This window comes from Polypterus senegalus, chromosome 7, assembly GCF_016835505.1.
Source record: "Polypterus senegalus isolate Bchr_013 chromosome 7, ASM1683550v1, whole genome shotgun sequence".
Classification (NCBI taxonomy): Eukaryota; Metazoa; Chordata; class Cladistia; order Polypteriformes; family Polypteridae; genus Polypterus; species Polypterus senegalus.
Genome location: NC_053160.1, coordinates 15,320,823 through 15,338,124, shown reverse-complemented (window position 1 = coordinate 15,338,124; position 17,302 = coordinate 15,320,823). Strand labels below are relative to the sequence as shown.

The 17,302-nt window shown below is 39.7% G+C and overlaps 1 protein-coding gene across 1 annotated transcript in view; it reads left to right on the top strand.

The window, feature by feature from the left end:
• LOC120532337 (polycomb group RING finger protein 3) overlaps positions 1–17,302 on the top strand; it is a 308,428-nt gene that overhangs the window by 141,543 nt on the left and 149,583 nt on the right. The window contains exon 3 of the mRNA XM_039758240.1: positions 3,316–3,433. Within this exon, the coding sequence (XP_039614174.1) occupies positions 3,316–3,433 (118 nt within the window). The remainder of the gene's footprint in view (positions 1–3,315; positions 3,434–17,302) is intronic.

Genomic DNA, 17,302 nt, shown 5'->3' with positions numbered 1-17,302 from the left:
CACACATCCAGGGCTTCTGGTTGGGAAATACGCATACAGACATTGTGGGTACGCATCATCCACACATTTCCAGATGAAGCCTGTGACAACTGTGGCCTACTTGTCCATATTTTCAGAGGACTCTTTGAAAACATCCCAATCCACAGATTCAAAGCAGTTCCTAAGTTTCTCCTCTGCATCCGGGGTCCAACAGTGTACTTCTTGGAAGACTGGCTCTGCAGTAAACAGCAGTTTACAACTGCTGCTTGTAAACAGGAAGGAGCAGTACAGAGCGGTGGTCTGACTGCTTCAGGTTCTGAATAATGACAATGATGAATTTCTCCAAAATGTGATCTCCAGGGGTATGCTGTTCACATGTTTCTCCGCATTTATGGTTTGCATGTTCAGGCCGGTAGTTAGTATCTGTAAAATGGTGGTGTGTAATACTGGAGCACCTCAGGGAACCTGCCTCCCTTCCTGTTTACCCGCTACACAGCAGACTTTGAGCACAATACCAGCACTTGACATCTACACAAATTTTCAGGTGCCTTGTCTATCATAGGCTGCTTTAATAATGGAGAAATGTAATACAGGAAGGTTATGTAGGACTTCATCTTGTGGAAAGCAACCAGCAACTGAGTATCAGCAAAGCAAAAGAGCCTATGGTGGACTTCTGGCATACCAAGCAGCCTCTGAGACTAGCCACCATTCACAGGGAGGACGTGGAAGAGATGCAGAGCTGCAAGTACGCGGGGGGTTCACATGAAAAGTTAACTAGACTGGTCTGTCAACACAGTGGTGCTGGACTAGGAAGGGTCAGAGCAGACTGGACATCCTGAGGAGACTCTGGTCTTTTGATGTGTGCAGCAAGCTGCTGAAAATGTTCTGCCAGTCCATAATAGCCAGTGTGGTGTTCTGCACTGCAGTCTCCTGGGGAAGACACAGAAGCACAATATCTGAATAAGCTTATCAGAAAAGCCTGCTCCATCAACAGGGTGAACCCTGGACACACTGGAAGTTGTTGTGAAAAAGAGCAAAATTAGATGCCATCATGAAAAAGTCTTTCCATCCCCTTCAGGAGGCACTCTTTTGGAGCACCTTTAGCCTCAGGCTCATTCCACCAGGGTGTGCTGGTGGAAGCACATTTGGGGATCTTTTCTGCCCGCTGCTATCATACAATTCAATGCTTCCACCTGATGTACATGTTAAGTTCATTTTTATTTATTTATGTACTTATTGATTGATTAGCTGGCTGTATCATCTGGCCTGTGAGCCTGTATCCTTGTTGTTTGTGTTTCTGCTACTGTGTGCATCAGAATTTCCCCATTGGATTAAAAAAGTTTATCTAGTTGAATCCAATTGTCCTTTATGTGCGCTTTTTTTTTTTTTATTTTATTTTTATTTTTTTATTAAATGGAGGTTTGCTTGGCTTGCTTTGAGTTGGTTGATGGAGACCAGCCCTTTGCCATGTACACTACCGGTCAAAAGTTTTAGAACACTTCGGTTTTTCTTCAGATTTAATCACAGTGACCTAAAACATTGAAAAGGTAAGAGGTTTAAGTTTAAAGTTTAGGTTAGCAAAAACTGAAAAAAGGACATTTACAAATATTACAAAAGGGCCTTCTTCAGGCAAAAAATAGGTTACAACCTATAGATGTTTCTGCAGCAATCGAAACAATTTGCACAGCAGAAAATGGCAAGTAACAAAATAAATTAGACAGAGCAATATTACCATTAGAAGTGCAGGCCTTCCATTTAGAGAAATTGCAAAAAATGTCGGTGAGTCCAGTGGTGTCCTACACAATCCAAAGGCAATTAGAAACTGGAAGAATCTCTGATAGGAAGAGATCTGCCAGACCCAAAGTCACAAGCAAATCAGAAGACAGAATTTAAGAATTTGGTTTCAGTTAGCTTATCTGATTGTGTATCACACATTATGCTCCAGCATACATTTTTCTTCCATCTTACAGCAGTTAAGCACTTAAAAATGGAGCAGGCAAGTGTTATGGTCCTTTCATCATAAACTTAAGGAATTTAATCACAGTGCCTCATTGTTCCTGTCTGAAGTTTTTCTCTGTCAAGGTTCTTGCCCTTTTTCTGCTGATTAGGCTTAACACACTAAATACCGCACTGGTGCAGTGTTGGTACAGCAAAGAAAAATCTGCACTCACTCATTCAATGTGTTCATTTGTCTGTATTCTGAACTGGATTGTACGAAATGACTTTCAATTCAGATTAGTTTATTTTGCATAGCACCCCTAAGTGAACGAAGGTGCAGAGCACTGTGACAAAGTTCTCAGGAAAAATGCAAATCCAAACTTTATGTACTCATTGTGTAATTAGTAATTGATAAAGATGTGGATTTGTTTAGACAGACAGGAAAATAAAGTAGTCTGAAACTAATTAACATAAATGGAGCCCAGTATTATCTGTCAATTAATTAACTGTAGAAGTATTCCAGTTAAATCTGTTTCTACATTTGTTCAGTTATAGCATGTTAGTTTACACTTTAGGGTTCAAACTACAGAAAAGATGCCTGGTTTGGTTTGGCCATCAATAGCAGCATACCCAAACAAGCCATGCAGTGGGCCCTTCCTGGAAAACACTGACCAGGATGACCAAGGATGACCAGGGCACAAAACATTAACAAAGACCTTCACTTATTGAGTATGAATTGGATAGAAGCATGATGACTTGGCACTTGACAAATGTGTTCGCCGTCGTCATATTTCTGCCTTTTCTACCACAGGGCACAAAAAGTCATAAGAAGAAGAACTTGCACTTTAGGTGACAGTGTCTTTAGAACATGGACCCTGGGCCGGTGTGGTTTAAACTCCCAAAAGCCTAAACAACTAGTCCACACTCTGTTCCATCATTTCATTTGCAGGTTTCCCCAGTTGCTGAGCCCCTGGCACCCTTTAATTGTAAATTTCTTCAGACAATGTTTTACTTAAGCAAATGCCTGAAAAACATTACCTCTCAACCACAAAGTGGGTGTTTTTTAACGGAAGCAGCATATTTCTTTCCTTGTGGTTTCAAATCAGTTTCACTAGTTTTATGCTCTGTGTGGTTGTTATAAATTTTTTATAATGGCAAAATATTTTCTGTTTCTTGGCATTTCGTTTATGTGCTTTGATAATGCTTACGAGAAATTGCACCCATTCGTGGCGGCATCTACAAGAAGTTTCCAATATTGGCAGTTTGAGATAGCACGAGGAAGCAGCCTTTCCTCTTGGTAACTGAGAAAAATGTTCACAGCTTATTTTAGTGTCTACAAATGCCTTTCCATATTAAGTGCATTAATTATTATTTTGCTTGCCCTTGTTTTCCTTTCAGAACTCTGACATGCTGACCAGGAAGATCAAGCTGTGGGACATAAATGCCCACATCACCTGTCGACTGTGTGAAGGTTATTTGATTGATGCCACAACTGTAACAGAATGTTTACACACTTGTAAGTACGAGATGTTTTATGTTTTTTGGTCTTGCTCCATTATGGTCTGTCTGTCCTGGGAGAATCATTCTGAGAACCCTAGAGGAAGAGAAGGAGGTTGGCAGCATGTCGACCATTAGAACAACGTAGACAAGAATAGGTTATTTAGCCCAACAAAGCTTACAAGTTCAACCCACGTAATTCTTTTAAAATAACATTAAGTTGAGTTTTGAAAGTTTCTAAAGTCATCCCGTGTCTCTGTGGTTCTCTGTGTAAAGAAAAGTTTTCTAATGTTTGTGTGAAATTTACCCTAAACAAGTTTCCAACTGAAAAATGCAGACAGCTTTCAAAGTACAGTAGTTATCTAGGATCATGTAGCTACTGTCTTTCATGGCTGTGTTAATCCTCGTGGTGCTGCTGTTTTAATGTGCACTCATCTCTTGTGGTCACTCACGTTCATACATGATACCAGCTGAGTCATCTCAAAGGAGAAAAAAAACATTGCATCATACTTTTCCTTACTCTCTTAAACTTTTTTTTTTTTTTTAAAAAAAAAAAAAAAGCATTCCCTTATGTCTGTACGTTAAACAAGGAAACTGGAAAGAACATTTTCAGAAAATTCAAAGAAAGAATCATTCATTTGCACTTGTTTTCCAGGAGCTGTTTAAGCTGTCCTCTTAAGTAGTCAATATCGCTCCAAAGGCAGACTTTGATATAGGTTAGAGAAGAGGGAGGTTGGGTAGGATACTTTTGTCAAATTTTTAATTTGTACATAGATGAAAAAGTATGTCATTGGAGGATTAAATTTGGTGCGTAAGAGTTGAAAAGATGCAAATGCATTATCAGTTGAGATGAATAACACAATCCCTGAACTGCTAAAGAGTGTAAGAGATTAGGCAGACCACGATAAAGAGTTGGGGAACCACCCAGTGACCTTGTATAGTTGGAAAACAAAAGAAACAAGCAGTAATTGCAAAGACCATCTTTTCAGATTGGAGTTCCACAGTGAATTGATTTCAAAAGGGCCAAACATCCTTTTATATGTCCTCCTGGCAGGAAGAGGCGGGTCCAGGCAATGGACATCAGAGATGTTGCAGCTGTCAATCTTCCATTTTGCACAGGAGGAAGAGAACAGGTATTAGAACACAGCGCCAACCCCTGGAGTGGCGGAAAATTACAGTCACCAGAGTTATTAAGCTGTGCCCTGAGTGCACACATGTGACAAGTAACGCTTAAACATGTTTATACCGTATGGAGTGAGTGGAACCATGTACATCCTTAAAGTGTTAATACTGGAAATTTTGTTTTGTGCTGACTTCGGTATGTTGAATACTGCATAGGTAAAATAAGGTTAAAATAAGTTATTATCATGTGTAAGGCTACAAATAAGTGCGCCTCTGCCTTAAATTTCTCCTACATCAGTTCATCAGTTCTGTATCTTTAATAAATATTGAAACACTGGGTTGTTGGATTGATGAAAGCTATGTTATTAGCTCTGAATTCATAGAAGTCACTGGAGCCCAAATATACTCCTCTATAGTCTCCAGAGAAGTCTTTTCAGACGTTACTGCCAAAAAGTAATTCCTAAGAAGTGGTAAAAAAGCCTAGAGACTCCCCCACACACAAAAACACAAAGCCTGTTCTGAGCCAATGAGTCAAAATTTTAGAATGTGGCTCAAGCACGAGACAGTTTGTCTGCAGATGAGTTGGAGAGTCCTACATGAATGAGTGTCTGCAGTCAGTAGTGCATCATGGTGGATGTTCCCTACAGATTTGGGTTGTATTTCTGCAAGTAAATATGGTGATCTGTTGATAATTAATGGAATCCTCAGTACTGGAAAGTACAACCAGACTCCCATTCATCATGCAGTACCATTAAGAAGGTGTCATTTGACAGCAGTACAATGAACCCAAACACCCAGCTGTAGTCGTGAAGAAATATCTTCAGCCAACAGAATAAGGAGCTCTGTCTGCAGCAGATGTTACTGCCTCGACAGAGCCCAGAATCATTTTGAGAAATTCAGACAGCTTTCCAAGAAGTTATCTGGGATCATTTAACTATGCATTTTGATTTGATCTCGGTATCATCAGACTTGTGTGAGTTAAACTGGAGAGATGTAAGCAAATGAGACCACCAGAGTCTGTAGAAGAACTGGAGCAAATTCTCCATGGTGCTTGAAACAAACTGCCAGGCAAAGATGTACATAAGAGAATCAATGTCATGTTAGAGGCAAAGAGCAGTCACACCAAATATTAATTTTGGTTTAGGTTTACTTCTCTTTGTAGTACGTTTTTTGATGTTTAGACACTTTGAGTTTCATTAATTTTGAAAGCATCTTCACTTCACCTATAAGAAATGCATAATCAGTACGTTCAAACAGTGGACAGCTGATCTACATATTGAATATTGAGGTGGACGGAACAGGCAAACAGTAGATCTTCATGCAAAATACGCCTACAGGTAAAGGTTATATATGTGAATTAACAACACTAGGAAATTCAGCTTTTTTCATCATTCTTTCAATAAAAATGTCAATAGATGTAATAGTATGTTTGGGAAAAGTAAGTATATCTTTGGCCCCAAAAGAAATTATTTCTTGTTGGTGTTTTGCATAACTTCTTGTCAGTCTCTGACATTGACACTGTGAAATTTTTGATGGTACCCCCAAACAAAATTTATTCAGTTGTGAGATGTTTGGTTTTTCTAGCCTGTACTGCCTGTTCCAAATCGCCCCAACATTTCGGTGACATGCAAATCAGCGCTTTGAGATCTAATTTTTCTTTTTGAGTCCCTTTTGTGGATTTGCGGGTATGCTTCAGGTCATCATCATGTCGAGATGTCCGTTTCCTGTGTAGCTTCAGCTTTTGGACAGATGGCCTCACATTTTCAGATGCACTTTAATATCATGCAGTATCCATAGTTGACTCGATGAGTGCAAGATCCCCAGGCCCTAAGGCTGTGAAGCAATCTCAAACCTAACACTTCCACTGCCATACTTCACAGTTGGTACAAGGTTCTTCTCCTGTACCAAACATGTCTACCGCTGTTGTTTGTAGCCAAACAATTCAATCTTTGATTCATGTGTCCAAAGCATGTTATTCCACAAGGCTTGGTCTTTGCCTAGGAGTTCAAAGGCAAACTGTTGTCCTTCTGTTTGACAGTTCAAATATTTTGAAAAAGGCAACATTTCTATTGGGTTTGGTACATGACTGTAAGTATTCAGAAAGGCCTGTTCTTTTCCACTTTCTGCAGTGGCATTTGCAAGAGTTATTGCCAGAAACCTAAGCCTTTGGACTTTTAGCTGTTTGTGGTTTAACATGTGTCATTGCTTCCATATTTCTATATTTTTTAAATTTATAATGCCACATTTTAAAGAAAGATTAATTTATTCAGTGTTATTGTCGGCGATGTCCCAGCCTGTGTCAAGCTTTCGTAAAGGAAACTTTGTAGTGAATGCTGGGCTTTGTAGAGAATGTTGTGATAGAGTGATGCATCTTATTTTCCTTACAATGAATAATAATTCCCTTTTCCTGTTTTTTCAGCAGACCGCTTTACATGCTTCTTGCTGCAGACAAATTGGCATGTGAGGCTAGGTGATGAATGCATATTTACGTCCTGTCTTCTCCCGGAGATTTGAGAATGAAAAGTGTAATTTTAAATACTGACTATGCATTTTGATTATCTAATTCCATTCTTTCTGTGACTCTTCTAAAATTTATAGACTCTTCTGCCAAGAGTAAATGTGAGCATCCCATGCTTAATATTTTAAATTCAGCCAAAACCAAATGCCATATTTTAGAGTGGTAATACTTAGTGTCAGAGGCATTTGATGAAAAACACTGTTCAGACCAACAAATTTAAAGTCCTCAACAGCTGGAGGAAATAAGTAAAAAAAAAAAAAAACTGGCAAATTGCAAATGTAAAATACAAACTTATGGTATATTACTACTCGTATATATTTATACGTGTGAAGTGGCATCTTTCTTAGAGTTGTTTCTAGCATAGCACCAATCCTGCAGGGGTAGGCCTAGGACATTCTATAATCTGATAATTGAATTATACAGGTTTAGAAATCTCATAGAAGTGTTATGTCTGACAAAGATGTCTAACTTAAATTGTTAGTTGGAAAATATAGATTAGCAGAGTAGCTTTAACCTCTGTGGTAATGAAGACCTTTGAACGCCCTATTCTGAATTATCTCAAGAATGCTTCAGAAGACTTGCTGGACCCATTTCAGTTTGCCTACAGAGCCAACCAGTCTGTGGATGATGCAGAGAATTTAGGTCTGAGCTTTATTTACAAACTAGCTGTGTAAGCCCGTGCTGTAAAATGCCAGGGATCCTAAAAATTATTGAAATTGTCAGAAAAAAAAAACAAAAATGTAGAGATGTCAGATAATTGAAAGGAATTTCTCTGGGTGTCTCTCTCTCCTAGGAGATTTCATTTTGCTGATGTGCTCGTATCGCTTGTATATTAGCAGTGGGAGGAAAAGTAAAAGAGATACTGTTTTGCTACGCTTTTGCATTAGCGGCTAAGTGAGTGACTCTCTCTTCGGAGGCCTTGCTTGTGTTTCCTCGGAGGTGGAGTCCTTACCCTGACTCCACCTGTCACGGCCAGACAGACAGACAGACAGACACATTTCCATGCATAGACATTTATATACAAGACACCTTGATAAGGCAGGTGCACATGTGAGGGTCTTGTTTGTGGTCTTTAGCTGTTTTCAGTACAATAAGCCCAGAGCTCTTAGTTAAGAATCTCAACCAGTTCAGCTTACCCAGTCCAATCTGCCATTGGATCAGTTTTTTTTTTTTTTTACAAATAGGAAACTGTATGTGCAGTTGAGCACACACATGGCTGACTGATTAACCATCAGTATTGGTGCACCGCGTCAATGTGTCCTTTCCCCACTACTCTTCTCACTTTATATACAGGACTGGACCTTTGGCAGTTCGTCTGTCAAATGTCTTAAATTTGCAGGTGACATCACACTAATAGGTCTCATTTCAAACAATGATGAGTCCATTGTCAAAGAGGAGACAATAGAGGCACAAAAAGAGTTGGGGCAGCCACCCGTATATAGTTTCCTGGCTGCTGCAAGAGTTAAGTGTTGTGTACTTTTGAGTGCAGATTTGAGTTCAGAACAGAACTGTCTTGATGAGGCAAAGATGGTGGGTTTAAAGGAGAGGACAAGAAGTGATGTCATCGGGGCCGGAAACGGAGGTGGCATCCTCAGAACCAAGCGGAATTTCCTGTAATCAGTCTGCAGTGGAAAGAGAGAAAAAGGTCAGTACACTCTGCCACCCACTGGTCTGGCATCGAATTGCCCTCATTCAGGCACTTTAACTGTCTCCTCTGTGCACATGTGTGACACCATATACTTACAAGAGGTGGTAAAATCTGACATTGTGGTAGAGCCATAACAATTTGGACCTTAACATTAAAAAAAAAAAAACCTCTGGAGATGATCATAGATTTCAGGAAATAGTCTCCTGCTCACCTATCACTTGCTATAAGTAGTTCAGCTGTTGGGATGACAGAGTTATTTAACACTAGAACTGCCAGAGCCTACAAAAAAAACACAGCATAGAGAGAAGTGTGTACATTCTAACAGGTACACACATTGTAAATGTAGGAAGGACGAACCTTGCGCGTGTGTGAACTATTAACATTTGAATCTGATGATTGCATATAGCTCTGAACTGACCTCTCTGTACTATTCTTTCCTCTGCATGTCTTGGAGTACAAAAGAAACAGCACCATGCACCAACATGGAGACTGACAAGATCAGGAAACAAAAAAAAAACACTCTGTTACTGATTACAACCGCAAGTTGTTATGCAAATGAATATGAATAATATGAATAATGTTGCATCCGTGCCACAGTGTTTTCCAAAATGTACTATACATGTCATAAAATGAATAATTCCAAATATCATATATACCTATGTCTGTTTTTTTTTTTTTTTTGACATCATAAACCATAAGGCACATACTAATTCAGCGTGAGCAGGAACACTCAATAAAACAAAATAAAAAAAATCAAGTGACGGTGACATATGAAGAAGGCAGAATCGCCAGCGTTTGTGTGTCAGCTTTTATCCCTCCAGATCAGAGAATGTCCGGTTCCATTGCCTCAAAACACCACTCACATCTATAGTTATTCCCAGTTTAAAAAAAAAAACCTAACAGCGTCAGATCCCTAGGGCAGTAGTATGTATCGTGATCATGACTGAGAGTCCTATAAATATACACCGTCTGTTACAGATGCAAACCAAATGTATGTGTGTACTGTATAATGTTAACAATAAGAGCAGCTCACTACTGAAAACGGCAAATATAGGAGGCAGTCGGGATCGAACCGGGAACTCTTGATTACAAGTCAGAAAATCTTACCGCTACGCCATGGAAGCTGTTGTCTTATCCTTGAACATTTTGTGAAAGTGTTTATTTGATCTTTGGACTTTAGTCTTCATACATTATATAGTTTACGCCTACATTTTGACATTTACTACTAAAATATGAAAAACGTTTCTGTTTTAAAAATGTGTTTACACAGATTATTGTAGAAACGGAACACACATGAAATGCATGTGTTCCAAATAACGATCTGTTGTTTCCACTCTAAAACTCCAGCACTTCACTCCCAGGTAATCAAGGCATGAGCTGGGAGAACTTTGTGCACGTTCTGCAGTGGTGGGGAGGATGGAATAGCAGGCTGCTTGCTGCTTGTCTTTATCAGCACATTTACAGGGCAAAAGACGCTGGCGGAGAGGTACAAACAGATTTAAGGTGGGCCGGATCTACGAGTTTTTTCGTAGGCTCTGGTAATTCTAGTGTTAAACTGCAATGCACAGTGCTGTCATAAATCCTTAAGTGGGGCAATAACATCACACGCATTATTAAGGAAGCACATCAGAGAATGTTCTTTTTGTTGTAGCTATTCTCCTTCAAGCAATATCGGTCCAATTCTACACAGCCATCATCAAGTCCATTGTGACCTCCTCTCTAACTAACTATCTGGTTAGGTGTTGCTTCTGTTCAGACTGAAGCCAATCTGCCACACATCATCAAAGCGTGTGAAAAGATCGTAGGCTGTAACTTCACATTCAAGTCCTGTGTGAGTCCAGGGTAAGGAAGACGGCCACAAAGATCATTACTGATCTGACCCACCCAGGGCATCACCTGCTCCAAACACTTCACAAATGGCAAATGTCTTTGTGCAGTGAAAGCTAAAACAACAAATCACAGATTCATTGTGTGTAGTTTCTCTGAATAAACACTTCTGAGCTTTTCTGTGCACACCTACATTCTGGAATGCCTGGATATTTTAATCCTATTAAATCTCTTTATTTTTTGTATTGCCCTTGCATGCTGTATCATATTTATCGTTTTATATTTCATCTTCTTATATTTTTTCATTTGTATTCTGTGTTATCTTTGTATGTTGTGCCAATACCATCAAATCAAATTCTTTGTACACATCAGTGTACCTGAGCAATAAAGTAAATTCTGATTCTCATTCTGCATCACATTCGTGTACCTTGCCAATAAAGTAAATTCTGATTCCTAGAAGTGTTAGTATTACTAATGTTGTATAATCTGTAGCTTTCTGAATTGGATGGTCTTGCAGTCCATGAAAAGCATGAAAGCCCTGTCCTTTTTAATGTCACAGCTATGATAACTTGTGAATGTAAAGATTCAGAGAAGATGCTCCTAATTTTCTAATTAAACATGTGAAAGGGAAAAAGCCTGCAGTAATGGTTACATATAAATAGAAACACAGTCATTTTCCCTCAAAGCTTTCATCAAGAGAACACTTCTAAACCTACCAGTAGAATCCTCCACCTCTTTGTTTCCAACATTCCAAACAAAATTTTTCTGAGAAGAGTCTATGTAAATATCTCCAGAGGATTTCTAGGATTCAGGAGCACCTCCAACCAGCCAGACAGATTGCATATGCTGTATATTGAAATAAATTTACAAAGTAGAAATTCTGAAGGGTCTGGGTGCAGCCTGCAGCACTACACGACAATGTGACTGTCCTACTACATAACACGCCTACTTGATAGTCATCATGATTGATGAGCAAGATAACCCTCCCATTAGCCTAATCTTAACTATATGCTTGATGAGAATGAAGCGCGAGGTGCACCTTTGAAATGAGAATATTGAGAAAGGAGAAAATGACTGGGAGCTTTGCAAAACATCACTTCTGTGTAATGCAAAGGCTGCTAAACGTCATCAAATGTGTTCAATTTGATTGGTTCATCAATGGAGCGGAGGACTACAGCTACAGTGGGTACGGAAAGTATTCAGACCCCCTTCAATTTTTCACTCTTTGTTATATTGCAGCCATTTGCTAAAATCATTTAAATTAATTTTTTACCTCATTAATGTACACACAGCACCCCATATTGACAGACAAAAAAAAGAATTTTTGAAATTGTTGCAGATTTATTAAAAAAGAAAAACTGAAATATCACATGGTCCTAAGTATTCAGACCCTTTGCTCAGTAATTAGTAGAAGCACCCTTTTGAGCTAATACAGCCATGAGTCTTCTTGGGAAAGATGCAACAAGTTTTTCACACCTGGATATGGGGATCCTCCTGCCATTCCTCCTTGCAGATCCTCTCCAGTTCTGTCAGGTTGGATGGTAAACGTTGGTGGACAGCCATTTTTAGGTCTCTCCAGAGATGCTCAATTGGGTTTAAGTCAGGGCTCTGGTTGGGCCATTCAAGAACAGTCACAGAGTTATTGTTAAGCCACTCATTCGTTATTTTAGCTGTGTGCTTAGGGTCATTGTCTAGTTAGAAGGTAAACTTTGGGCACAGTCTGAGGTCCTTAGCACTCTGGAGAAGGTTTTTGTACAGGATATCCCTGTACTTCGCCGCATTCATCTTTCCCTCGATTGCAACCAGTCGTCCTGTCCCTGCCGCTGAAAAACACCCCCACAGCATGATGCTGCCACATGACACATGACAGCCCGCATGGAGTTTGCTAAAAGACACCTGAAGGACTCTGAGATGGTGAGAAATAAGATTCTCTGGTCTGATGACACCAAGATAGAACTTTTTGGCCTTAATTCTAGGCGGTATGTGTGGAGACAACCAGGCACTGCTCATCACTTGTCCAATACAGCCCACAGTGAAGCAAATGGCTGCAATATAACAAAGAGTGAAAAATTGAAGGGCTCTGAATACTTTCCGTACCCACTGTATGCATTTCCGTATCCTCTCTCTTTCTTGAGAAACATTTTGTCCAAAAGGGCAATTGCCAGTTAAACTCTTGTTTAAATTCACACTATCAAAAGTAATCTTAACTTTCCCAGTTTATTCACTTAAAAACTGCATCCTATCTAAATAATCTTTTAATTATCCAAATAGAGTATCTGTTCAAAGTAAAATGTTATGTGTCATAGTTTTTTACACTTCAATACACCATGGGGTCTACCACTCTTGCAGACATAGAATTAATTGCACTTTTTGATACCAAGTGTGGAAAAGCATCCCCTGCCTCCATCCACAGTGCACTATTTGTTGGTGCGACCACGCGACTGACTACCCTAATACTCAGTTACCTTGTGGGGGTCACGTTTCTTATCACCTACTCTGAGTTCAGCATGTTACCTCAAGAGTATGCAATTCCTTTTTATATCTCCTACAGACAATCAGACCTAGTCTAAGATACATCAAGCAGAATCTGACGTTAAAAAGAAAAAAAAAACTGCTTATAACAGGAATACTGGGAAAAATTGGGAATGACCAGGGTATAGGAAAAGCCCATTGCCATGCAGTTTATGAAATAGCTGCAAACTCACCCAGACATCATCAGCTGACTGTTTAGTGCAAAACTTGTTAATTGTGTAAATAGGCTAAAAGATACTTTGTTTTTTGGCCAGTTTCTTTATCATTCATTTATTTTTTCACTGCTTATCTGAAACCAGGTTGCAGGGGAAATGGTCATAGTAGCGAGGCCCATACACCCCTTTCCAGTTCATCAAGGCCTCTGCCTTTCGGCCATTCAGGTCACACATCACCTAGGGCCTCATGCATAACGCTGTGCGTAGAATTTACACTATAACATTGCGTACGGACAAGAGCAGAAATGTGCTTACGCACAAAAAAATCCAGATACATAAATCTGTGCGAGCGCCAATTTCCACGTTCTTCCGCTACATAAATCCTGGTCAGCATAAAAAGTAACGCATGTGCCTGCTGTCCTGCCCTGTCTCCTCCCAGAATTGCGCCACTTTGAATATACAAATCACACACAATGGTAAAAGCACGGGGGGAATTAGAAGAATTTCAGCAAATACCAAGTGACGGCAAGGAAAAACGTACTCTTTGTTGGTTTAAACAGTGGTATAAACAGCAGAAGAAAGCTAATCGAGTGACAAGAGTGTGTCCGAGAAACACGAAAGCTCAAGCTCACAAAGTTGCACAGTGCCCGGAATAAAAAAGAAGTTGTCAGATATCAAAGTCGCTGTGAAAAGGCGACTCGTAGCCCACTGTCTGAATGTCATATGAAAGCTTATTAGGGTACAGAGAAAAAAAAATAGGCACACAGTGGGGAAAAAAGCACGAAATGTCAACTTTATTCTCGAAATTTCCACTTTAATCACGTAGCTTATTTTGTCATTAAAGTAGAACATCATAAACTTAATCTTGAAATTGTTTAATTTACTAGTTTCTCATATCCCATCGTAACTAAAGTAGCACGTTAAATGCTTTGTTTTGTATTTGATCTTCTGTGTGCTCTATGTGTGTGAATCACAACGTGCTTCTTAAATAGGCTTTCTCTTCCACTGACAGGACACAGAATCTATTACATTTGCGATATTACAGCTTTCTGAATATTTAAAATACTTAGATGTATACTTGATATTTTCATGATGATAGGAGTTCAAGCATGTTATTAAAAATGGGAACACGGTGGGGCAGTGATTGTTCATGCCTCACGCAAGATGCTTGCTGCACCATGCCCGACCTTCGATGAAATAATTTATTGCAGCAGTACTGTCTCTTTCACACGTACTAACCTCCAATTCCTGTTCTTCCTTTTCTTTCGTTAAGCCATCTGTAAGCTTAGAATACCGATTCTTCATAAACTTTTAAGGAACATTGAAATATCTCCGTAGTACATGTTTAATTATTCTTTCCATCTGTCCTTCCCTTGTCACGTCACCCCCAGCAAGAATATAGCGTGAGGCAGGAATAATCCGTGAATGGAGCACTAGTGCTGTGGCACTGTATCCTCACATGTTTAATTATTAACAGTATAGATTATTTAAATTAAGTTAAAGTTTTATCTGTATAATATAATAAACATATTTTGATGCATTTCATCTTAAAAATTATATCTTCATCATATGTAAATACGCACTTTATAGAGTGGCGCAAGTTTACAGTGAGGTGATTGTAATTATAAGTACAAAGCGTTCTACAAGGTGCAATTGATAGACTGATTGAGTGCGTTTAGAGTTCTTGGGATGAAACTGTTTCTGAACCGCGAGGTCCGTACAGTAAAGGCCTTGAAGTGTTTGCCGTATGAGAGCAGTTCAATAGACAGCATGGCTGAGGCAGGGTCTGCTTGATGCTGTATACCGATAATTCTCTTTCCAGTCAGCTGCTGTAGAGCTGTGATTCCCCATTTAGATACAGTGATATAAATACTCAGAGTGGTGCAATGAGAGTAATATGGAAAAAGATGATCTGCTGTGGCAACCCCTAATGGGAACAGCTGAAAGAAGAAGAAGAAGGTGCAGTGTGAGTAACAACGATAAAGCAGCTATGGTATTTGGAATAGTTTGACCATTCTGTGGACCATTATATTGTTAGAGGTTAATTACAATCAGATGCATTAAACTAATATACAGTATGTGGTTAATTTCAGTATATTTATAAAGCCGTGTCAAGGATGTGGATCTAAAAAAGAAAGGGAAACCACACTGGAACAGTAGCACTGCTTTGATGCTGGATGCCGCCAATTTGCAAAACCGAGTGGAGAACTTGCGTGAGCCTGGGTTGGAGCTACCGTGAAAATGTGCGTGGTTTTATGCCAAATTTAAGTTTTATACATTGCGATTTGAACGTGGAAACTTTTGTACGCAACATTTTTGTGGACGGGAGTTCCACATTGTGAATTCAGGCAGTGCCCGACTGAGCCCCATGGCAGGCCCACCTTTCAGGTGATTACCTGCGCCCAGGCCTGGATCCAGGAGAAGGCCCCAGTAATCCCATACTGGGTGGGGGTACACTCTTTGTCTGAGCCCTCCCCTGGAAACACATTGCCTTGGAAGGCTCAACTAGGAGCTTCTGCTCCAGACAACATACCTTACAGGGTCAGAGGGGCACACAACCTCTCCAACTAGAGAGGCAGTTTCTTTAGGTGTAGGAAATTGCCATGTAATTTTTGGGTTCACTTAATTTTTTGCACCTTTATAGGTTGAGTAATTTTTTTTCTTTACAAATTAACATAGGTAACTTTGTGCAGAACTTGTAAGGCATATTTGGAAATTTCAAAAATATCTGACTGTTATGGGTTGCTGATTTGAAAAGAAGTTCACCTTAGGTGCAGAAAATTGGAAATACCTGATACTTTGTTTGGTGATGTGAAGCTGACATTTGTTTCTGTGACAAAGCAGGGCTTTATAGTAAAATCCAGAGAAGAGGGGACACAAGTCACATGACTTAATTTGAGTTAGACTCTCAAACCACTCGACAACTCACCACTCCCCAGTCTGATGACACTGCCTCTCTTTTCCACTTCAGGCTTTTGTTGGTATGGTGTTGATTTTCTTTCTGTGCTGAATTGCTTTTAAGGGAATTGTTTTAATCATACCAAATGATTAACTTTCATATTCTAATTCTGAATAGCGCTGTAGTCACCGCCTGTCTGGAAATGAAAATTACTGAATGTGGAAGCATGATGAATTATTTACTGTGGCCAGTCAGAGTATCAGTGGCTGTTCCTTTGTATTCCGCAAAACACACAGACAGGGCCACTAGGCATGATTCTGGCAAACCCCTAATTTGGTTCCTGCCCTAATATTGCTGCTGCTGTTAAAAATAAAAAGAACCCCGTCATATACAGCGTGTGATGACCCCAACACTAAATTATCAAGATACAGTACATTAACAAGGAAATCCAGTATATGTCTTCGTCCATTCATGGGGTAGAAATTGAGGCAAAGCAGAAACCACTTTTGGAATGCCGTCTCACACACACTATGGCTCACTTACCCTGGGCCAATTCGGAGTTGCTAAGCATGAGTGAGGAATCTGGAGTCCCCGATGTAATCTGACGCCAACACGTGAGTCACATGCAAAACTGCACATAGAGGAGATTCAAACTGGCACCCGATCACAGTTTGTATATCAAGGACTGCCTCATAACAGCAACGCTCTAGCTGTGGGGTGCTCCCAAAGCTGTGTCCCGTCCTGCACACACAAATTGGGAAAGAACCATCTTAGCCAGCCAGACCAAAGACAAGCTTTTCTCAGATTTCAGTCGTTTGACTGTGAAGGTTTGTCTTGCAATAGGCCTGCTTCATATCAGCACGGGTACTTGTGTAATGTAACTATTTAAACTAACTTGTTTTTTATTTTCCCTTTTCATGTGCTGCCTTTTAATACCACCGCCTCATCCTCTCATCTTGTGTATAAGATCTGGTTTGGTTTTCTTTGGTTTAGTTTTCTTTGGTGTGTTTTTCCCAGTCACTTTACTGTTTACATGGTTGGTTTGAGCAAACAAAGTAGAACAGTTTTGCCACACCCCAGCTTAACAAAGAATTGGACCTAATCTGTAATACTAGACTCTTTGGTAATCATTGTGAATAAACACATAAAGAATGGAATTTCCAAGAGGTGTATCATTTTGAGTCCCT